The following is a 25,194-nucleotide window of genomic DNA, read 5'->3' on the forward strand; positions in this document are numbered from 1 at the left end:
ACCAGATTAATACAATAAATCAAATTTACAGCAAACCCCCGACAAAATTAACCATTGTTTTGATGAACAATGTATAACTGACAGAAGTGAGCACGAAGAAAAATAGATGTTGACTGTTAGCAGGAAACTTAGTCACTAACGCGTTGAGAAAATAGAAAACCAGAGTACTGTGTCTTTCGCAATTTTTAAAACGTCAATACAAAGTCAAATAAATAAATAAATAAATAAATAAATATGTAACATATGACAATATAATATAATAATATAATATAATAAACGAATTCTTCGTAACAACAGTTACCCGTCAACAGTCATAAACAAAATTATTAACAGGAGACTTAGGGCGATTAAATTTGGCGGTAATTTTGGTGCGTCTAATCGAGATAAATTTGATACACGAAATGCTATAGTGTTGCCGTATATTAGAGATTTGAGCGAAAATATTACTCGTTGCATAAACAAAAATGGAATCGGTGTATTATATACCGTTCCTAAAAAATTAGACACATTGATAAAAAGAGGAAAAGATAGTATTGACAACTTAAAAAGAACCGATGTCGTTTATAAGATCGAATGTGCGAATTGTGACTCTACATATATTGGACAAACAAAGCGACATTTAGAAACACGTATTAAGGAACATAAAAATAACATCAAAAAAGACACGACATCACACTCAGTTGTTAGTTTGCATCGGACTTGCAACGATCATGAGTTCCGCTGGGATTCTCCTGTGATTCTGCATCAAGAAAAACAAACAAGAAAAAGAGAAATAGCAGAAATGTTCTATATAAAAAACCAAAGAAAGAGCATTAATTTACAAAAAGATACGGAGAATTTCAGTGGGATTTATGATCGCGTTCTTGAAGCTATTTAATATATTATATTGTCATATGTTACATATTTATTTATTTATTTATTTATTTATTTGACTTTGTATTGACGTTTTAAAAATTGCGAAAGACACAGTACTCTGGTTTTCTATTTTCTCAACGCGTTAGTGACTAAGTTTCCTGCTAACAGTCAACATCTATTTTTCTTCGTGCTCACTTCTGTCAGTTATACATTGTTCATCAAAACAATGGTTAATTTTGTCGGGGGTTTGCTGTAAATTTGATTTATTGTATTAATCTGGTATGTAAACATATATATTTTTGTAAATTTATAATTATTTGTATGATTAAGCGCATTAAGAGTATATTTATATGTATATAATTGTTCATAGATTACTTGAAAAGGGCTGCAATGACAGCCGAAACGTTGTAATTTAACTAATAATTTTTTAAATAAATTATTGCCAGTCTGGTCGACTTTAAAATTGGAGGAGAGATTTTCATTATTTATTACTGGCGACTCTTAAGGATTATTATTTATTAAATCTTTGATACAAATTCTGGCGCAGACCTAGATTTTTTGGAAAGTCAATGGCGTTCTCTCAACTCTTTGACATTGTCTGATATATGTCCTCATCCTGATCATAATAGTGAATTACGAGAGATAGACATAGTGCACTTCTGGAGTTGCGTGCTATTATTGAAAAACGCGGGAGGAATCTATCCTTTCAAAGATCTTGCCCTTTTTGCCCTGAAATGTTTGACACTGCCTATAAGCAACGCGGTTGTTGAGCGAATCTTCAATTTTATGGCAGCAATTAAGACTAAGCAGCGCAATGGGATGCAGTTGCAGATGTTGGATGCGCTTTTGCGTTTGCGCGTCTATCTGAAGGTAAAATTCGATTATTCTTTTCTAAATTAAATTGTAATTAGTTAACTTTTCAGATTTCCGACAGTCTATTATGAAGCCAGCCTAATATTTAAATATTTATTTTTATGTCTAATATTGTCTTTATTGTGCGCAAGGTAATTTTATATCTTATTCGCAGGTTACTAAAATGTGTTGCCAAATTTTTACTCCTAGTGAAGATATGTTATCTCGGTTCAACTTCTCCATGTATACTTCATATCACAGCAATGCTGAAATTGTAAGTGATTCTACACTATCCACTGAAAACGATCTCGAAGATGAAGATTATCAGACATTAACTAATTTTGATATTAGAAATGCAGCAGAATGCGTATTATTTCCTGATCTACCCACATAATCATAATTAATGATATTAAATAAATAAAATTTATTATAAAAGTATCTATATACTGTTTTTAATTGTCTTTCATGTAGTTTTAGAAATCCTACCTCAATAAGTTATATCTCGTTCGAGTTTTAATATACATAGGTTTGATTAAAGTAAGTCAGTTTTTGTATCAAACCCAAAAGGTCTTTTAATATGAGATACTAGCTGATCTTAATATGAGATACCGCCTTTTATTAGATAAACTTAATTTTATTTTTATTAACACCAAAAATAAAAGACATGTAGATAAAAGTAAATGGTTTTATTATTACTTGTCTTAATTTGAAACCTTTTACAGTATTATATCTTCAGAATCAACAATACAATTTAAAAATATAGCTTTAATTATATTATTTATTAGATTTATTTCTTAAACTCTTATATCAAAATGTCAAAAATATGAAGGTAGGCACTTATACATTAAATCAAACGAAAAACTATCCTAATATACCATAATCGGTACCTTTACCTATTATATTAAGATAAAGATTAAGTTTTTAACTTCATTCCCTCATCATGCACACTTTTTGTGATATAATTCTATACCAACAAGTGAGATGCGGAAAAACGCGACATTTTGGACTATATTATTAGAGAGCGCGAGGTTTTTGGGCTTTAATTTTTCGCGCGGATTTTGGGCTATCTCAACGCGCTCTAGTAGCGGATTTTACTGAGCACATTCTGGCAGCCCTGCTGTACAACACCAAATTTCACATACAGCTCTAAGAACACTGCTTCATAGACTGAAAAATCATTCGTTTTCATCTTTATCTTTGGATCCACGTTCACTTTTACAAACTCCAAGAAAAAACGAAACGCGTGTAGTACTGCCAGGAACGTACTATCATTTTGGATTGCAAAAATCTGTATTAAATTAATAAATTAATAAATTTAAATTAATAAATTTAATACCGCGTAAGGGATTCCACGGAATGCGTAGGCACCATCCTCCAGAACGCCCTGTACCAATCCGCATGACGTCACCGCTTCGATGTATTTGCCGTCCTTCAACGGCTGAGTAAGGATTCTTCTGGGTCCGGCGCAGGCGATGCAAATAATGATTATGACGTTGAGCAAAATCAGGAGAACCAGCGCTGAGAGAATCATGTGTCTTCTAAGCAACGATATCCAGAAGATTAGAGGATGCTTCGGCGTTTTGATACCGTCAGCACCGTCATCTCCATCGAGACGGACGGTTTCCATACCGTATTCGTTGGCAATAGGGTTTTTATCTGTAGTACCGTCATCGAGTGTCTCGACGCTCGCTAATCCTGCGGTGCCAGTCGGTCCTAACTCAGCGTCAGTTTCCTTCTTCTTTCTCGGGAAAACGGACGATACTAAAGGTATCCGAATGGCATTCAAAATTCCCTTCCGTACTTCTTTTTCTTTAGAATCTTTGCCAGGTGTTGTAGGTTCTTCCACAGTATTCTGCTCGCTTTCCTTTGTCACCACAGGGGCTGATTCCGCATCTGTGGACTCTGCTGATTTCGTCTCCTCGTCCTTGCACGGTTCTTTGCTCTTGGTACGGCAGAATCCGGGCATCTTGATGCCGCCGATCGGAATCTTCTTCTTCGGTTTCTGCTCCTCGGACTCGAGGTCGGATGCAGGTGCAGCCCCGGTGTGCTTCGTATTCTCGGCGTTCAGCATCTTCTCCCTCTCCTTATCGGCGATCTCTTTCTTGTCCATGCTTTTGTCCTGATCCTGATTCGCTTGACTCATTCTCTTACTCCCCCTCGGCAGATGCGTCGACGGACGCCGCTATTGTTTCTTCTCGCTCACGTTCGCGTAGTACGTAGTGTACGTACGATCAGTTACGAGATCATAAAATAAGCAGCAGAGCAGCAGCTGACGGCCGATCGACCTGTCCGTATATCGTCCTGCGAGGAGACGTGCTTCGCTCTTTTTCCATTGTGAGAACCGGAACCGCGACGACGCGGAACTTTCTTCGTACAATGAAATACGAAACCTTCGCAAGGACGCTAGGCGTGCGACTCCTATTAACTTCTATAAAGAGTAATATTGACAGTGTAAAAATTGCTATTAATATCGATGGATTACCACTTTCACGATCATTGCAACAACAATTTTGGCCCATACTTGGTTCAATTCTTCCATATAATAATGTATTCACAATCGGAATTTATCATGGAACGGAAAAACCAGCAGATGTTAATGACTTTTTAAAAAATTTTTTGGATGAGGCTATAGAAATGGGCGAAAATGGAATTTATTATGTCAATGGACGTAATTTACAATGCAGAATAGAAGCTTTGATATGTGATACACCTGCAAAAGCATTTGTATTGTGCGTAAAAGGACATACCAGGTATTCTAGTTGTACTAAGTATACAACGGAAGGTGAATACATAGGAAATCGTATGTGCTTCCCACAGATTGATGCACCATGTAGATCAGATGATGATTTCACTAAAAAAATCGATGACAGCTATCATAAGCCAAATATAACATGTGGTTTACTAAAAACCTGTTACAAACGTTCCGTTAGATTATATGCATCTAGTGTGTTTGGGAATAATGCGGAAGTTAATATATTTATGGCTGGGTAAAGAACTCCAATATCGACTACCACATAGAGCCGTTGAAGAAATATCTACATGTCAAATTCAACTAAAGTCATCGATACCTAGAGAATTTACAAGAAAGTCGCGAAAACTGGACTGTGTAAAATTATGGAAAGCTACGGAATTTAGATTAATACTGCTGTATACGGGTCCGTTAGTCTTTAAATCTGTATTACGAAAAAGTGTGTACATTCATTATATGACACTACATGTAATTATTAGAATCTTGTGTTCAAAGGATTATGTAAATGATGAATATTATTTATCTTATACACAAGACATGATTCGTTTTTTTATTAAACTTTATGGAGCGCAACACGTGTCGCATAATATACACAGTTTTATACATCTTGTAGACGATGTAAAAAAATTTGGACCACTCGATAATTTTAGTGCATTCAAGTTTGAAAACCACATGCAAGTGTATAAAAAATATCTCAGAAAAGCGGAAAAACCTTTGGAACAAGTTGTACGAAGATGTACAGAACAAGAAATTAATTTAACTACATCACATGATTCGTTTGTTCTGACACATCCAAATGTAATGTCATTACACTCATTACATGAAGATGGTCCACTTATACCTAACTGCAGTAATTCACAATATAAAATACTCAAGTACAACGGACTTACATTTAAAGTTGGGACACTTGCAGACAGCTGTTGTGGTTTAAACTGTGATGCTATTGTATGTATTGAAAACATAGCACATTGCACAAGACGAAATATCCCTGTTATTATCGGATACAAACTTTTGGAAAAAGAAAATCTATTTGATACTCCTTGTTCATCTTCGTTACTTCAGATTTATTCTGTAAAATTGTGTTCAAATTTAAAGTCATGGCCATTGAAAAACATAATAAAAAAATATGTTAAATTGCCATGTGAAAATAATAGATATGCAATCTTCTTATTTTTACATGAAATATAAATATATTCAATGATATTTATTGTCACACAGAATGAATAATAAATTTTATGCGATCGTCGAATTCGAAGACGGTCTTCAAATTGTACCAAATAATTGGTTAAGAATTGACGAAGAATCAACATCATTTTAGCCAAACTTCACCAGCAACAAGCGGTATGAGAAGGCAGTTAAACATATGGAGGATCCGGATCATGAAACTTGGAGGCAACATCCTGTTAAAAAAATATATGGAACATTTAGTAAGCAATTTTATATTCTTTTGTGGAAAATGCAGCATGTACATATATGTTGATATCGTTTAATAATACAAGGAAATATTATTTAATAAAATATATATATGTTAAATTATTATTTATTAAATATTTATTACAATAATACATATTTTTTCAGACGACTATGCAGTGGCAAGAATAAAATTAAAAGAAGCCGAAGAGATATCTGATATTAATAGCTCTAGCGCTGATATAGAAGAAAAACTTAAAAAATCGAGAAAACATAGAGCTGCAAAAGTATACTATTCAACGAGTAACGACAATTTAGATGAATCAGACAACACAATATCAGATATTCCTACGTTTTCACAAAAAACTTGTACGACACAAGAAAAACCTATCAAAAGAATAAAAGTGACGGATGTACAAAAGGGTAAGCACGGAAAAATGAAAATAAAAATAAAAATAACAGATAAAAAACAAGATAGGACATGAATAATAAGACAATTTATGGATTTTAGATTTTAACTATTCCAAAACAAAAACCCCTAATATTAAGAAATCATGCATAACCAAAAAAATAGAACATTCTGGTAAATAAAGTTTTTCTAAATTTATTCCATTATATTGAAATAGCATAATAAAACACTATTATTTGTAGATCCGCATTGTGATAAGTCTGATGCTTCCATTAATAGTGATAATAAATAACGTGATGAGAACTCAGAGTGATTCGTTTAATACGCAAGGTGCATAATTCTAACTATTTAACATTGCATATTTTTTTACATATTTTAGGATTATAACATTTATTCTTAAACAATTTTGCCTAACATGTTTTAATATTACAGTAGTTATTATCTGGGAAAAATATAATGACAAAATCATTTTATAATTTTTAGATCTTTTGCATTGCGATAAGAATTTGTCTGATGCAAATTAAAAAAAAAATCATTCATAGATAGCAAAGATATAAATCCGAACGTAGTAAACAAATATATTAATAAGCAAGGTACGTATAATTATATTTATTTTACATAATTATATAATTTTTTATATATTTTACAATTATAACATTCTTCAAAATTGTACCTAACATATTTTAAATATTGAAGTTATTTTAAAATAATATAGTAAAAACATTTTATTATTTTTAGTCGTGCAGTATGATAAAAATGTATCCCATGCAAATTCCGAACAACAATCGTACGTTGATGGTGAAGATGACAATAATAATGATATGAATGTAGACGTGATAGGACGCAAGACAAATTTATTCATTAATAAGCAAGGTATTCTACTTATAACAATTATATAATTTTTTTTATATATTCTAGAATGTTTATACTATTTCTTCAAAATTTTGTAAATAGTTTGCAATATTAATATTTTTATTTAAAGAAGTACTATACAAGGTGCCCGGTAACTCGTAAAAAATCTCTCGTGAGCGTATTCTCTGGCTAATTTGGAGATGATTTTTCCTTAGTGCAAATGTTGAGAAATTAATAATTTTTGAGTTATGTGATTGAAAAAAATTATTTTCGTAAACTAAACTTTGTGGAGTTAAAAGACTAAGGCCCAGTTGCACCAACGTTCTTTTGGATTTAAGTAAAACTTAAATAAGTGTCTATCTTTATCCTTCTTTTAAATTAAATAAAGACAGATACATATGTAAGTCTCGCTTAAAATGAAAATAACGTCGGTGTAATCGGGCCTTACATAATTACATTCTTCAGTTAATTTTAAGTGGAGTTTACTTTGATAAAATTTTAATTTGAGACTTAGTTACGAAGATATATAATAATAAATATTGCAAGTTTGCAAAAAAATGATGACGTTTCTTGACATTTTCGCTGAGGAACAATCGTCTCAAAATGATCTCAAGAATCTGCCATTAGCAGATTTTTACCAATTACAGGACACCTTGTATATAATCCTCTATACTAAACAATATTTTAAAAATATATAGTTTTATTAAAAGATATTTGATTAATTTTAATTTTATATTAAGCTGCTTTTATATTATTGTGTTTAAAATATATTTTAAAGTGATATATGTTAGTAGTTTTACATAAATATTTTGCTTAACATTTTGTTATATTAACGATATATTGAAATAACATGATAAAATTATTTCATTATTTTTAGATATGCATTATTGCAATAAAAATTTGTGTGATGCTAATTACGAAGAAAAAAATTTTAAACGATTTGTCATTGGAAAACTAATTCATTTTGAACTAAAAATGAACAGTATTGAAAAAAATCAAAAATTAATACTTCGGAAACTTTCAACGGAAAATTTTGAAACTAAGCAGAAAGAATTAAATGACATATATAAAGACCTACCATTGAAAGATGAAAATAGTTTAAATGTATTGGAAATTAAAATAAGTACTGATGTACTTTATCGAAATGAAATGGTAAGTTAAATATCTATTTTAATGGTAACACGACTTCTTTAGAAAAAACAAAAACAATTTAGAGATCTAGCAAAAAATATGACGAATAAAAAAATTTTGAATATAAAACCTTGTAAGAATATTTAATACTTTTATTTAAAGAAATACTCTATATATATAATACTCTGGGGGTCTATTATGTATCTCTAAAGGAGTGAAAATGCGAAAAGTTAACATTTCCTCGATCACTAATTGGTGTACACTTTTAGATCTACCAATCAGTGATCACAAGAGCTGCTCACTTTTCGCATTTTCACTTTTTTAGAAATACATAATAGGCCCCTTATACTAATAAACAAGTTTTTAAAAATATATAAATTTATTTAAAGATATTTGAATAATTTAATTTTATATTGAGCTTCCAAATAATTTTTTTAGAATATATTTTAAAGCCATATATGTCAGTATTTTTATATAAATATAATTTTATTATATAAAGTTATAACTTTTATTTTTTGTAATAATATTCAGATTAAACACTTAGCCTACGTAATTAGTACAGATTTGAGAAGTTCATGTATTCGTTTAATGCGAAAAATTTTTACTAATGAATTAGCTGTTAATTACAGCTGGTATGGAGCAAAGAAGAAAGAAAAGTTTCCTAAATTACATATATGTCAAGTTATTATGTGTAAGTAAAATAAATTCAACAATTTATATTTTTTATTATACATGCTATAATTTATTAAATTAAAAAACATGTTTAGAAATATATATTTTTTTATTAAATTATTTATAAATGTTTTGTATGTGTTTTTATATTTCTAACCGATTATTTCAACATATATATATGTATTTTCAAAATCAAAGATATATATTTTTTAATATATCTTGTATCGCCAGTGATGAATAAAATTAAAAATAACTGTGAGACGACCCAACTGGCTTAAATTAATTCTTATTATTATTAGTTTGATGCCATATACAAGAAAAGACAACGTTTCGACCTTAGGTTTAGGTCCTTATCAAGTCTAAAATTAACATTAAAAAATACAATAAATGTACATACAAGAATTTCGATTTTTAAGAAAGCAAAGCGCAAACCAAGATTGAAATAACAAATTAAAACGTACCTTACAAATTCTTTAGTGCAATATATACTTAATTTTTTTATTTTACATATTTCAATATAAATACTGTGTCACATAAACGTTCAGTATGGATGGTAAAGACGAACTAAGTTAAACAGCTTTGATTATTCTATCATAGATCGGATTCAAATTCTCTGTGTCTTTCTGTAGGTTGATCGTGTTATTGAATTTTTTTATAAAAAACATTTCAGCAATCTCTCTTTTCCTAGTGTTTGTTTCTCGATGTAAGATATTTAAGTTTGTCCATTTAAAGTCATGCGAAAAATCATTTCTATGTTTGCTTATAACATTTTGGTTGCTGACATGCATTTTTATATTATTCATATGTTCTTTAATCCGAGTATTAAGGTGTCTTTTAGTTTGTCCAATGTATGTGGCGTCACAGTCGTTGCAGTCAACTTTATAAACTATCTCGGTCATATCGGCTTTAGGTAATTTGTCTTTTCGGGGTTTAATAAACGTATCTAGTTTTTTTGGAATCGTATAAATAACGCTTAAGCCTGTTTTCTTAATAGATCTCTCAATAGTCTCACTTAGGTTCTTAACATACGGCATTAAAATACAAGACGAAATATCGAATACATTATTTTTGTCAACTACGTTATGTGAATTTTCTAAAAAACATGTTCTTTTATACATATATCGCTCAATGATCGTCCTAGGGAAACAATTATTCAACAAGATTTTTTTAACTATCTGTAAGTTCTCATTATGAAATCGTTTATCCGATAACAAAATAGCGTGGTCGACTAAATTATTAACTAAAAAAATCATAAAAATGAAAAGGTCAGGCCATGTTCAAAAGAAGGTACTCAAAAATTTAAACGATCTAATAATAAATTATCACGAAAAGTAACTGATATGTTATTCAAGGTGCCAGTTCAAAGTGAACATACGTAAAGTGTATATTATCTAAATTTAGTAATAATATATTATCATGAAAAGTAACTGTATTATTTTATTCAAGGTGCAAGTTCACATTGAATATACATACATATAAGTAAAACTGATTACAATTTGATTCTAGAAAATAAGTGCGATATGTTATTCTTAGTGCACAAAATATAATAGTCGTTTATAGAGATTTGATTTGAAATTCATACTAGCCCGTACAATGAAAAATAATTGCTCGTAATTCCAAAGTACTAATTTGTTAATGACTCAGAAAAATAACATGGCGGCCTGCTCTCAAAAAACTTTCGATGGGTAGAATAAATAATTAAAATAAGAGTTGTGAAAATTGTATAAATTAAAAACCTCCAATCTTTCTTTAGTAAAATTTCGAATTTTCGTATCAACTTCCGATTTGTGTTATACCGTATTTTCAGGGAGTAAGTTATTGATCAGAAAACTTTGCCTTGTTGCTCGAAACGGGTGTATATTAAGTAAAATTTATAAATGTACAGTTCTCAGGTCAACTACAATAAAGCTATACGCTTAAAAAGTTTACTGATTATTTGTCGTAATATACAATAAAAAATTACATATTAATTATTCAAGATACAAGTGAGAAATAAATATCATTAAAATATACAAAAAAAATTTATCAATTTGACTCTGAAAAGTAAGTGACATGGTTCTCAAAGTGCAAGGTTTCATTTGACTTACAATTTTCTTCAGAAACACAGAAGAAAAAGGTATTTGTATATAGTTTTGTATATTCACTTCGTTGTGTGTGTAGAGCTTTTAAAAATACTTAAATCCTTATTCTAATCTAATCTTCTTCTAATGTAATACTTTTCGTATTTCAAATGTTGTAGTAATTATTCTGTAAGAGCTTCGACATTATTTCTAAATGGACATCGAGAAACATCATAGTTTTTTGAGAGCAGGCCGCCATGTTATTTTTCTGAGTCATTAACAAATTGGTACTCTGGAATTACGAGCAATTATTTTTCATTGTACGGGCTAGTATGAATTTCAAATCAAATCTCTATAAACGACTATTATATTTTGTGCACTAAGAATAACATATCGCACTAATTTTCTAGAATCAAATTGTAATCAGTTTTACTTATATGTATGTATATTCAATGTGAACTTGCACCTTGAATAAAATAATACAGTTACTTTTCATGATAATATATTATTACTAAATTTAGATAATATACACTTTACGTATGTTCACTTTGAACTGGCACCTTGAATAACATATCAGTTACTTTTCGTGATAATTTATTATTAGATCGTTTAAATTTTTGAGTACCTTCTTTTGAACATGGCCTGACCTTTTCATTTTTATGATTTTTTTAGGATATCACTTACTTTTTAAAGTACAGATATATAGAGCAGCTTTTTAGTAATTCAAGTATTACAAATATATGTATTTTCGATTCTTATCACATAACTTTGTATAAGTAACAATTTATGCAATACAGTTCAAAATAATTGAAATATATGGTATATATGTACATATATAAAATATATAATTATATTATAGTATACATATATATTTTATTTAATCATATATGTAAATGTTTGTATAATTGTAATAACTTTTAACGATACATTGCACATTTATTTCAATTGCAACAGAATGAATTTATATTCTTGTATGAATATTGAAAATAAAGAATGGGCCCCTCCATCGCCCATTCTCGTGAGAACGCAACCATATATTTTTCTTCGTCTCTCCGATTTTAACACGACATACATATTTCTGTCTGATAATTTTTTTCTTGATGATACTTTTTGAAATGTCATGAAGCCTAGGTCAAATTAGAAACTTATTGCACTCGTTTTAATGCAGCGCTTACAGCAGCTTTTATAAAGCGCCAGAGCAGCCGATATTTTATTTTGGCGCTTACGGCAACTTTTATACAGCGCTAGAACAGTTGATGTTTTAATGTAGCGTTTACGGCAGCCTATATACAGCGCCATTATTTAATCTGTTCTAAGAACAATATGTATGCCCCTTGTGCTCCTTTGGGCCATTTTTTCTTGAACACTTCCATATCATTAGAGTAATACCATTCCGATTTTGTGTCAGCTCTCAACATACACGTGTAGTGACCACGATTTATTTCTTCACCTTCGTGAAATATAGCGCTTATTAGCTTGTACTTTTTTTTATTAATCGTGATATTACTCGTCGGCACGGCGTTAATCCAATTGTTGATAATTTTTTTAGAAGCACCGTTTATAAAAGTATATAAATTGAGCTGTATTACTACGACGGATAAAGTTGATTCGATTACGGTTTTCTTTTTTAACACGGTGCCCTTACATTCGTTACAATTGCCGTCTATCGTTTCCCATTTATAGAAAATTCTACATTAATCAAACTTTGTAGAGTGACACCTTTTTTCCTTTTTAATGTCGAATGTATAGGTAATATTAACAAACTACTGCTTTCCAGCTTAGTTACATTGTAATTACATTTGACATTCGAGCAACATGTTACGTGCTTTAATTCGAGTTTTAATACATCATTGATGTCGGAATACGTCGACATTAGAGCCGTAAAAAATTCCGAAACATCTTGTTGTGTTCGTTCTTCGAAGCGTTTTCCGACAGATCTTCTAACCGCTTGAATGTTGCAATATTTACGTTCACCATACGCGCAGATAGCATCAGTCAATGCATTCGATGCTTTATTTTTCAGTATTTGTTGCCTAATACGTACGCAATGATACGCACATTGTAATATTACATTAGCGTAACACGAAACAGCATCGTTATTGCAAAGGCCATATATTTTCCACGTAACTATACTTTCTGGTTCCTCACAATCATAATTCTGCACATCATCAATGATATTAGGGATAGCCCATCGACGATCGTACATTTTCACAACCTTTTTCTCGGACGGATTGATTTGTGGCAGTTCAGATTTGAATATAGATCTCAGTCGATTATATTCTACAATGGCTCTCGAGTTTGCTTTAACTGATGCTGGATTGAAATTTATCAAATGTAGGCCTTCCAATTTACTTACTCGTGACAAACCTACATAGGCTTGACCATCACTGAATACAGTCGTTCCTAAATCCATCATTGCATTGTTACATGTAATTCCTTCGATTATAAATAATTCGACATTCTTTAATTTGTCTCTCAAAGTTTTCAAGACCATGTCTGACAATTGCGTATATTTTGGTGTAGATTCATGACTAACCGGTAGTTGAAACATTCTATGGATTGTCAAGCCATTGATATTGAATGCTGCGATACCCGTGGGAGCAGATATGGCAGTCGTTTTTTCCAAATTTATTCTGATTCAATGTTTAATCGTTTCAATTAGAAAACTTTTCCCTGTACCACCCTCGCCACTTACGTACAGTCGCAGAATCTGATTCTTATCTTGTAAAACTTGGCATACTCCATCAAAGACTCTTTTCTGGTCTTTGTTCAATTGCGACATCATTTGCGATAAATCAATCGGGTCGTCAATCTTACCAAAATCTTCCAGATCTTTCATCGCGTCGTCAGCTTCTATCGGATTACAATCCAGTTCATCGTCATCGGATTTGTCTCTGTCTGCTGTTTTCAGATCATTTTCGCGCTTCTCGATTAATTCAGCAACGTTCTCAAAAGCTTTCTGTATTTCTTCGAGCCTTTCGATGATATTTCATTACTTTCGTTAAAACAGACTCTGAATTCTTAAAGGCATCCGTGTAAGTCTCGAATGTACCTTTGAGTTTACTCAAATCTCTCCATGGTTTGAACAGAAGAAGCAGCGAGTAAAAGTATTTTTCGGGCTCAGTTTTTATATTAAATCGATAATGGTTAATTAAATAACCCTTTTTTCGTTTTTTTAAAAATAAACCCGATGCCAGTTTGTAACACTTGACTTCGTCATTATTTGACATCTGTTTCGTAATTTCCCAGAATCTGGCAAAATCGTACAAATTCAATGATTCTAATTCCTGAGGTCTATTTGGATAGTAATCATCGATGAGTGACGAACAGTAAATATTTGTAGAATTTTCATCAAGAGCTTAAATTTCATTAAATGTTTTAACTTTTCTATTTCTCACCTCATTAACATCGATCCATTTGACCATGGTATCATTATCCGTACCGTACAAGGGATTCCCTAATAGTGTATCCGCAGCTTCTAAAGCACCGCATTCTCTGTTATTTAATGAACGCATTGCAAAATTCCACAGTTTCGATGCCAAGGACTTATTCGAATCTATCACTTCAAAGTCTGTATTGCATTTTTCCGACTTTGTCGTGTATTTTGTTAAATATGAGTTTAAAAACTCTGATTTTTCTCTAATAAATTGTATGTCCATATTTCCCTTCCAGGCTAATTTGATAGACGGATTATAATCATTTATAAACCTTTCCGACTCCTTGCGAGGAAGATCGTACAATCTGCTCTTACTGCGTAAATTTTTTCTACCGACTATCGAAGTGATAACGTCTCTTAAAACGAAATTCTCAGTAACTGGCCGAGGAAAATCGAACCGACACTTTCTGTATATATTAGTTTCCGTTTTTTTCGTACGCATGCAATACGAGTTATGTTTATGATTCTGATCACTTATTACCGTATCGTACAACGTTGGCGAAACATTTTCATCTGGAATTTCACACGTTACGTACTTTTGAATAAACGTAGCAACTTCTTCATCCGGCGATTTTCCTAATACTGGAGCATCTTTTATCCAAATTATACAATGCATGTGCTGGATACTTCTACGTTGATATTCCAGTCGCCAGAAGTAATGAATAACCTTTCCTATAGGATTATCGGACGAACAAATAAAATCAATCATGGCTTTGAATTTTATGCACATGAATCTAGAAGTACTTACAGGATCGTATGCGATTAGTTCGTTGATGCCTAACTTCTCTTTATCGGGATTCATATCTCGTAAATATTCACCCAAATCGGACCATTTCCATTCACTAGGACTCAAAGTCAAAAACCACGTCGCTGGACCGTAATGCAAAGTCATGCATTTTACATTATTGGACGGTTGTCGCCAAAATTGATCCGTATTTCTCAATTTTGCGAAAATACTCATTAAATTCGATTCTAATTCGTAACCTTTCAATTCGTTCAAGTATCTACCAGCAGTGTATCTCTCTCGTGGGTTAGTAACCATCATCGTATAATAGATACCACTTTTCAACTGTCGGTAGTTAGCATCATTGAGAAGGAAGAACAGATACTGCAGATTCAACCTGAATCTACTATGTTTCGACATCAATCGTGTTCTAATAAATAAATATTCCGGCAATGCAAAGTTTCTATCTTCTCGTTGTCCATTGACACCATCAGGATATAAATCAGGGAAACACATGACATCCAGATATTTATAACGATTATCCATTGGAAAATCTTCAATTTTCACCATTTGATAAAGCTTCAATGCAGATTCGTTATCGATTCTTTTCGCGTGTATTGGGTATATTGTATACTGATCGTTAATATCCGAATGTTCAGTGATTTGTGTGAGAAAAGCCGTACGTTTTAAAACGGTTTGATCATCATTATTTTTGTTTTGCTGTACATTGTACAAATTCAATGCTGGTAATTCCTCAACCACCTCATTTATTTCGTCATTGTCACTTTCCTCATCGACAATCCTATATTCTGTTTCCTGCAACTTATCCTTTAATAGATCATCAGATGACGCTGGAAGACGAATTTTTGAGTAATGAGGATTATTTTCTTTCAACCATTGTAACCCACGAGAGACCCACTGCTGGTAGATACTTGAACGAATTGAAAGGTTACGAATTAGAATCGAATTTAATGAGTATTTTCGCAAAATTGAGAAATACGGATCAATTTTGGCGACAACCGTCCAATAATGTAAAATGCATGACTTTGCATTACGGTCCAGCGACGTGGTTGTTGACTTTGAGTCCTAGTGAATGGAAATGGTCCGATTTGGGTGAATATTTACGAGATATGAATCCCGATAAAGAGAAGCCTTATACATTTTATTAATATCTACTAAATTTTCCCAAACCACTTTAGATTTCTTGGGTATACCTCGAACGAGAATGTGCAACTCGTGATTCAAATTTATAGGATCTTCCGGAGGACATACCTTATCCAATGTTTCTTGTAAAGGCAGAGGCAAATGAAATGTTCTACCTTTTCCTAAACAGAGTTCGATTATATAAGTTTCTTGATTTAAAATGTGCTATATTTAAATCATTTAATTATTTTTTTCGTTCAAGTACAATTAACAGCAAAAACTGCATATACGTAGGTATGTATTTGACTCTACTGCCATTACTTGAAACAAATACATTATTCGATATTAACAAATTGGAACTCTGGAATTACGAGTAATTATTTTTCATTGTACAGACTAGGTTTAAATTTTTGAGGACCTTCTTTTGAACATGGCTTGACCTTTTCATTTTTATGATTTTTTGAAGATAGGGTGAGAGAGGACGAATGAGGGTAAGAGAAGACGAGATAGGCGAAAGAGGGTGAAAGAGAACGAAAGAGGTTGAGAAAGGACGTACGAGGGTGAAAGAGGTGAGAGAGGGTGAGAGAGGACAAAAGAGGGTGAAAGAGGACGAAAGAGGTCGAAAGAGGGTGAGAGAGAACGAAAGAGGGTGAAAGAGGACGAAAGAGGGTGAGAGAGGACAAAAGAGTGTGAAAGAGGTCGAAAGAGGATGAGAGAGGGCAAAAGAGGGTGAGAAAGAATGAAAGAGGGTGAGAGAGGACGAAAGAGAGTGAAAAAAGGTGAAAGAGGACGAAAGAGGGTAAAAGAGGGTGAGAAAGAATGAAAGAGGGTGAGAGAGGACGAAAGAGAGTGAAAGAGGACGAAAGAGGATGAGAGAGGGCAAAAGAGGGTGAGAAAGAATGAAAGAGGGTGAGAGAGGACGAAAGAGAGTGAAAAAAAGGTGAATTGAAGAGACGAAAGAGGGTAAAAGAGGGTGAGAAAGAATGTAAGAGGGTGAGAGAGAGGACGAAAGAGAGTGAAAGAGGACGAAAGAGGGTGAAAGGGACGGACCGCAAAGAGGGTGAGAGGGAATTGAAAGAGGGTGAGAGGGAATGAAAGAGGGTGAAAGAGGGTGAGAGAGAATGAAAGCAGGGTGAGGAGAGACGGAAGAGGGTGTGAGAGAGAATGAAGAGGGTAAAAGAGGACGAAAAGAGGGTGGAAAGGAAGAACGAAAGAGGGTGAGAGGGAATGAAAGAGGGTGAAAGAGGACGAAAAAGGGTGAAGAAGGTGAGAGAGGACGAAAGAGGGTGAAGTAGGACGAAAGAGGGTGAAAGAGGACAAAAGAGGGTGAGAGGACGAAAGAGGGTGAAAGAGGACGAAAGAGGGTGAAAGAAGACGAAAGGGTGTGAGAGGGAATGAAGAGGGTGAAAGAGGGTGAGAGAGAATGAAAGAGGGTGAGAGAGGACGAAAGAGGGTGAAAGAGGCGAAAGATGGTGAAAAAAGACAAAAAAGGGTGGAAAGAGGGCGAAAGAGAAGGGACGAAAGAGGGGCGAAAGATGGTGAAAGAGGACGAAAGAGGGTGAGGGTAGGACGAAAGAGGGTTGAAAGAGGACGAGAGATGGGTGAAAGAGGACGAAAGAGGGTGAAAGAGGACGAAAGAGAGTGAAAGAGGACGAAAGGGATTGAGAGGGAATGAAAGAGGGTGTGAAAGAGGGTTGAGAGGGAATGAAAGAGGGTGAGAGAGGACGAAAGAGGGTGAAAGAGGACGAAGAGGGTGAGAGGGAATGAAAGAGGGTGAAAAAGGCGAAAGAGGGGTGGGGGTTGGGGGTGGGGGTGGGGCGGGATGTGGGAGGGAAAGGGGTGGGTGGAAGTTGAGGGAGGTGTGAGTGAAAGGTGAGAAGATATTTATATATATATATAATCCTGATGACGTCAGCGGACGCGGACAGAGAAGAAGAAGAAGACGACGTTTCTTAATTTTTCATGAAAAACGTCACTTTTTGACCGTTTGTATCTCCGGAACGGCTTGACCGATTTTATTTTTTCTTGGCTCAAATTACTCGTGGCGATGCCGCCTTTCAGGTTATGTTACGTGCAATTCAAAATTTTTTATATTTTAGTAGTTCTACACCCCCAAAGAATGGACTTTGATGGTGCAGGATAAGGAGACTTGTAGTGTCTTTTAAGGTCTTTTAGGGTTTGAACATTCGTTCTTAAAGGCATCCGTGTAAGTCTCGAATGTACCTTTGAGTTCACTCAAATCTCTCCATGGTTTGAACAGAAGAAGCAGCGAGTAAAAGTATTTTTCGGGCTCAGTTTTTATATTAAATCGATAATGGTTAATTAAATTAAGTTTCTTGATTTAAAATGTACTATATTTAAATCATTTAATTATTTTTTTCATTCAAGTACATTTAACAGGAAAAACTGCATATACGTAGGTATGTATTTAACTCTACTGCCATTACTTGAAACAAATACATTATTCGACATTAACAAATTGGAACTCTGGAATTACGAGTAATTATTTTTTATTGTACAGACTAGGTTTAAATTTTTGAGGACCTTCTTTTGAACATGGCTTGACCTTTTCATTTTTATGATTTTTTGGAGATAGGGTGAGAGAGGACGAATGAGGGTAAGAGAAGACGAGATAGGCGAAAGAGGGTGAAAGAGGACGAAATTGGGTGAAAGAGGGCGAAAGAAGACGAAAGAGGACGAAAGAGAGTGAAAGAGGACGAAAGAGGGTGAGAGAGAATGAAAGAGAGTGAGAGAGGACAAAGGAGAGTGAAAGAGGACGAAAGAGGGTGAGAGAGATCGAAAGAGGGTGAGAGAGAATGAAAGAGAGTGAGAGAGGACAAAGGAGAGTGAAAGAGGACGAAAGAGGGTGAAAGAAGGTGAAAGAGGCGAAAGAGGGTGAAAGAGGACGAAAGAGGGTTGAAAGAGAACGAAAGAGGGTGAGGAGGACAAAGAGGGGTGTGAAAGAGGACGAAAGGGGGTGTGAGAGGAAATGAAAAAGGGGGGGGAAAAGGGTAAGGGATGGGGGCCCCTGGTGAAAAAGGGGGAAAGTGGTGGGGCAAAATTGGAAAAAGGGAAAAAGGGGGAAAAGGGGTGATTGGGGAGAAAAAAGGGGGAAAAAACGAAAAAGGGGGAAAGAGGGGCGAAAAAGGGGTTTAAAGGCCCAAAGGGGTTTAGAAAGGGCCCCAAAAAAGGGCGAGGGGAAAAGGGGGGAAAAGGACGAAAGGGTGAAAAAGGGGGCGAAAGGGGGGGGAAAGGGGACGAAAGGGGGAAAAAGGGGGAAAAAAAAGGGGGGGTGAAAGAGGGTGAAGAAAATGAAAAAAGGGTGGGAGGGCAAGAGGGTGAAGATGAAAACGAAAAGGGGGGAAACTGGTGAGGGAAAGGGACGAAAAAAAGGGAAAACAAAAGGGGGGAAAAAGGGAAAGGGGGGGGGAAAAGGGTGAAAGAGGGGGGAAAAGAGGGGGGAGAGAGGACAAAAAGGGGGGAAAGGGAGGCGAAGATGGTGAAAGAGGACGAAAGAGGACGAAAGGGGTGAAAGAGGACGAAGAGGGTGAAGAGGGTTGAAGCGGGTGAAAGAGGGTGAAAGAGGGTGAAAGAGGGTGAGAGAGGACAAAGAGGGTGAAAGAGGCGAAAGATGGTTTGAAGAGGACGAAGAGGACGAAAGGGGGTGAAAGAGGACGAAAGAGGGTGGAAAGAGGGTGAAAGAGGGTGAAAGAGGGTGAAAGAGGGGTGAGAGAGGGTGAAAGAGGGTGAGAGAGGACGAAAGAGGGTGAATTAGGGCGAAAGAGGGGTGGGAGTGGGGGTGGGGGTGGGGCGTGGGGACGGGATGTGGGAGGGAAAGAGGTGGGTGGAAGTTGAGGGAGGTGTGAGTGAAAGGTGAGAAGAGATTTATGTATATATATATATATATAATCCTGATGACGTCAGCGGACAGAGAAGAAGAAGAAGACGACGTTTCTTAATTTTTCATGAAAAACGTCACTTTTTGACCGCTTGTATCTCCGGAACGGCTTGACCGATTTTATTTTTTCTTGGCTCAAATTACTCGTGGCGATGCCGCCTTTCAGGTTATATTACGTGCATTTCAAAATTTTTTATATTTTAGTAGTTCTACACCCCCAAAAAATGGACTTTGATGGTGCAGGATAAGGAGACTTGTAGTGTCTTTTAAGGTCTTTTAGAGTTTGAATTAAGGTCTTTTAGGGTTTGAACATGGCCGGAGACACTACCGCGTCTCCTAATAGTGTTAACTTTGTATTTAAACGGATGGTTAGAATAGTAGTTTAAATATCTACCAGAGAAGGTGGGTTTCTGGTACCAACTAGTCAATAGTTTACCATTGTTTCTAAAAACCAATGTATCCAGAAAGTTAATCTTGTTATTTATCTCTGTTTCGTGCGTAAATTGCAAACGGTGATGGTATTTGTTAAACGTAGTCAAAATGTTATCAATTTTATTGCGTGGTACTATTGCAAAAATGTCATCAACGTACCTATAATAAACTGAAATGTCAAATTGTAAAGAGCTTAAACATTCTGTCTCAAGATCAGCCATAACTAAGTCTGCTAAAATAGGTGAAAGGGGTCCTAAGGTCGAAACGTTGTCTTTTCTTGTATATGGCATCAAACTAATAATAATAAGAATTAATTTAAGCCAGTTGGGTCGTCTCACAGTTATTTTTAAATATATTTTTTAATTTAAATTAAATTACAATTAAAGAACTTGTTTTATTTCTTAATAACTAAAAACTAATAAATTAATAACTAATAATTTAACAAATTTTTTAGCTACAGTAAGAAGATTGCATACAAATGCAACGGACCAGGAAATTTCGGCGCCAATAAAAATATGGCTAGCTCATGCAAGAGAGCGAATGCAAAAGCGATCAGCTCAGATGAGCAGACAGGAAAGTGAACAGACTTAATTTTTAGATACAGCGTCTGTGGGAAGACAATAAAGGCTATTGATGCTGTCCGATCCAAGCAGATGGGGTATTTTAAAGCGTCGAAAAATTTTAAAAATTAAGAAATTAAAAAAATTTTTTTAAATTTTAAAATTAATTATAATTAATTATTAATTAATTAAAATTTTTAAATTAATTTTAAAAATTTAAAATTTTTTTAAAATTAAAATATTTTTGGTTTTGTTTTTTATTTTATTTTTCTATTCTAAGGATAGTTTTTTGTTTGATTTAAAGTATAAGTGCCTACCTTCATATTTTTGACATTTTGATATAAGAGTTTAGGAAATAAGTCTAATAAATAATATAATTAAAGCTATATTTTTTTAAATTTTATTGTTGGTTCTGAAGATATAATACTGTAAAAGATTTCAAATTAAGACAAGTAATAATAAAACCATTTACTTTTATCTATATGTCTTTTATTTTTGGTGTTAATAAAAATGAAATTAAGTTTATCTAATAAAAGGCGGTATCTCATATTAAGATCAGCTAGTATCTCATATTAGGAGACCTTTTGGTTTTGATACAAAAACTGACTTACTTTAATCAAACCTATGTATATTAAAACTCGAACGAGATATAACTTATTGAGGTAGGATTTCTAAAACTACATGAAATGACGATTAAAAACAGTATATAGATACTTTCCTAATTGCATATATTTTGGAAATAATTAAGAAAATGTAAATGGTATCTCATAATCGGCACCTTGACCCTATACATATAAGAAGAGATAATATTATACTTATATATAAATATTTAATTGAAATATAGTTTTTATAATATAAATAAAAATGTGTTAAAAATATATAATGTACCTAATATTAATATACATGTTACTATAAACACTCAAAATTCGTTTTTTCGTATGTTTGAAGGCGCGGTCGAGTAACATATGCTTTGGATGCTCTGAACATCATTCTTTGTTCTATATTCAACTACATACCTGTATAATAAAAAGGATAGAATGATGTTCACAGCATTTAAAGCGTGCTACTCGACCACAGGCTATATTAGCAAAAATTCAAATTTGAATTTTTACTCATAAATAATGCGAAAAAATAGAAATAGAGTGTTTACGGTAACATCGATATAATTCATAGTATATAATTTCGAGAATATAAGTATATCCATAGAATGTTTTGAGTATGTTATCAATATCTTATATATATAAACTACTCAACTAACATACTCAAGATATTTTATAAATATACTGAGTATATACGAAAAGATATTGTCAGTATGTACTGAGAAGCAGAAAACTCGGACATAGACATATTCTTAGTACGTACTCAGGATATCGCAGTACGTATATCGAACGTTCTCAGAATATACGTAATATACTTTTCTGAAATTCTCAGAACATTCTCAGAATATACTTATGCTGTGTGGGATAACTTTTCACAGGAAACTAAATTTTCAACAGTCGGCTGTTCGACCCGAATCCTCAGCTGTTTGATCTCACAATCAGTTACCTGCTGTTCAAGGTGGGCAATAATCCCTTGTTTTTAGCTTGTATAAAATATTGGTTGTATTATCTGCAAATCAGCTAAATTCTCCTCTTTGAATTTTCTTTGGTCCTTAAATAAACAATCTCCACTTTTACCTATGGAACTCAGACCTCAATTACTTGTGCTCATCTCCTCCATCTAGTAAGTCTTTCAAAATTTGTTTTCAACTAAATATTACTTTTAATTCAACAATGAAATTTCATTAAAGGTAATTATTTTTGTTGTATAGGTTTGGACTCAGAGATAACTACAAGTGGGAACAACATATCCTACAAAACAGATGGAAAGGAATGCGCAATTCAGAAAACGTCAAAAAATACCATCTCAGTAGCAATTCGAAAAACCATGGCAGCCTCTATTTATCCAGGCAAAACAGTGCCTCCAAAGGATCCTATCAAGAGCAGCCCTTAAAAAATTTACACCATTACAGCCAGTGCAGCCAGCATCCCATCCTGATTGCCCTAATATGTCATCAGATATAAAAGCAATATTAGGTTCTTTAGCCGTAGCTCTTAACAGAGTACCTGAAGAAGAGCAGGTGTCATGTGTCATGAATATGATGGCAGTTGTAGAAGGATACACTAAAAAACATTCAGGGGACTATGAATCTGAAACACCTCGTGTTGATAACTAAATATATGAGTATTGATTCAATGCAGCAGAATTCTAAGAAGACAAATGATGTATGCTTTCTCAGTCATCAAAAGATGTTTCATTTTTGGCTGTATCTTCGAGTGTAGCCCTTGAAAGGTTTACACCAGTGCAGCTAGCATCCCATTCTGGTAGAACCAGAGATAAAAGCAATATTAGGTTCTCTAGCCGTTGCACTTAACAGAGTACCTGAGAAAGAACGGGTGTCATGTAGATATGATGGCAGTTCCCGCGAAAAACAGTTAAATATGATTTAAATATGGTTCATATTGCTCATTTATATGAACTAAATTAAACTCAAATAAAAACCAAATGTTAAATTTAAAAGTAATTAAATTCATATATGTTTTAAATATGCATCAAAATTAAATTTAAATATGTTCTTGCTATTGGATTTAACTTGTCCAGGCGCATATATGCATCATATTAATATTTAATAAGCATCTAACCAATCTGAGTTTCTAATTTGATTTATATTTGGAACAAATAAGATTTTAATTAACACACAAATTGAAATGTCAAGATATTGTTATTTGCGTAAAAGTAAATTAAAATTAAAATTATTTTATTTAAGCAGTAATAACATAAAAAAAAGAATTCTTTCCTGGATCTATAGATAAAGAGGTGTCAAAATAACATTAATATAATACATAATAAAAGTACAAAGATTCGCAGAAACGAAAAATGATGACTCGTCTTATTGTTTTATGAGATAAGGCTCTTTAAATAATTGTCTGTTATTGTAGTAGTATTATATTCATTATTTAGTAGAATAATTATTATATAAAAGTAATAGTAATATAAAATAATAGTAATATAAAATACAAACAAAAAAGTTTATATATTTTAGAACTCGTATCAGATTGTATTAGCACAATAAACATCCATATTTACATATTCTTTTCATAATGATTCGGATGGTGGCAGACATAATCTGTCACCCTAATTACTTTACACAGTATATTGTTCATTTTAATGAGTAGTAATTCTTCTGAATTGTTGATTGGAATAATGTGCGAAACCTTAGTCCTGCTTGGGCGATGACAAATAATATTTCTCTGATTAACATTTAGCATTTTAATAATAACATATGTATCATTGTCACGCATTGATACTGAAAGAAAAAATTTTATTTCTCCATAGCCGCAAAAAAATGATGGTTCGTTGGTGAAAAATTGCACAGTGTAATTATTTCGCTTCTTTTCAGCTGTGTACAGAAGCGATGTAAGAATTTCTCTATTTATTTTAGCACGAGAAAATACACAAATGTTCTGATGGAGTAAGCCATTTTTATGCAGGATATGACGTTCAGCTTCAGATAATTTTATTAAACACTTGTTCATTAATTGAACATGATTATCAGTACTTAAATTTTCTGAAACATTGGATTGAAGTGCAATTTTGTTCCTTAAAATTTGAATACCATAAACTAATTTAATGTTTTTCACAAGCTCTTTCCCAGGATTTTTACTTCCATGAATGCAATGAGCTAGAACACCATAATAACTCTCAAAACCAAAAGCAGATGTTGCCCACAGTGACCCCCACCTTCTTACATATAAAGGAAGATGAATTAATATATGAACATTGTACAAATAATCCTTTTCACGGTACAATTGTCCAATATCTCTTACAAATAGCTTGAGCATGGTCTCTGCCATATCAATATCTGTAGGACTTATCTCTTCTTTTAATAACAAATAGATAGACATTACAAAGAGGGACCAATGTTGAGAGTACACAAATGCCATATATTTGGAAATAATTGGTAATGAATAA

The 25,194-nt window shown here is 33.3% G+C and overlaps 3 protein-coding genes and 1 long non-coding RNA gene across 4 annotated transcripts; 3 read left to right on the forward strand and 1 right to left on the reverse strand.

Annotated features, from left to right (window-relative positions):
• Positions 1–2,545: 2,545 nt before the first annotated feature.
• LOC114931345 (neurotactin-like) lies at positions 2,546–5,525 on the reverse strand. The gene has a single exon (XM_029303327.2). It carries the CDS (start codon positions 3,848–3,850, stop codon positions 3,023–3,025), a length of 828 nt encoding a protein of 275 aa, XP_029159160.1. The 5' UTR covers positions 3,851–5,525; the 3' UTR covers positions 2,546–3,022.
• On the forward strand, positions 4,084–6,078 carry LOC114931338 (uncharacterized). Its single transcript, XM_085481379.1, is given in 3 exon segments — positions 4,084–4,610; positions 4,612–5,883; positions 6,035–6,078. Coding segments are annotated over 2 exon segments (1,560 nt in total). The 3' UTR covers positions 5,645–5,883; positions 6,035–6,078.
• Positions 6,078–6,562, forward strand: LOC146723652 (uncharacterized). The gene is made up of 3 exons (XR_014924449.1): positions 6,078–6,289; positions 6,378–6,449; positions 6,518–6,562. It is a non-coding gene; the product is annotated as an uncharacterized LOC146723652 (long non-coding RNA).
• A 9-nt stretch (positions 6,563–6,571) lies between these two features.
• Positions 6,572–23,175, forward strand: LOC146723653 (uncharacterized). Its single transcript, XM_085481380.1, has 6 exons — positions 6,572–6,605; positions 7,014–7,148; positions 8,005–8,279; positions 8,790–8,949; positions 21,078–21,200; positions 22,994–23,175. The coding sequence occupies exons 1-6, from the start codon at positions 6,572–6,574 to the stop codon at positions 23,173–23,175; spliced, it is 909 nt and encodes a 302-aa protein (XP_085337506.1).
• Positions 23,176–25,194: the final 2,019 nt, after the last annotated feature.

This window comes from Nylanderia fulva, unplaced genomic scaffold (assembly GCF_048542155.1).
Source record: "Nylanderia fulva isolate GAGA-0341 unplaced genomic scaffold, ASM4854215v1 Scaffold179, whole genome shotgun sequence".
Taxonomy (NCBI): domain Eukaryota; kingdom Metazoa; phylum Arthropoda; class Insecta; order Hymenoptera; family Formicidae; genus Nylanderia; species Nylanderia fulva.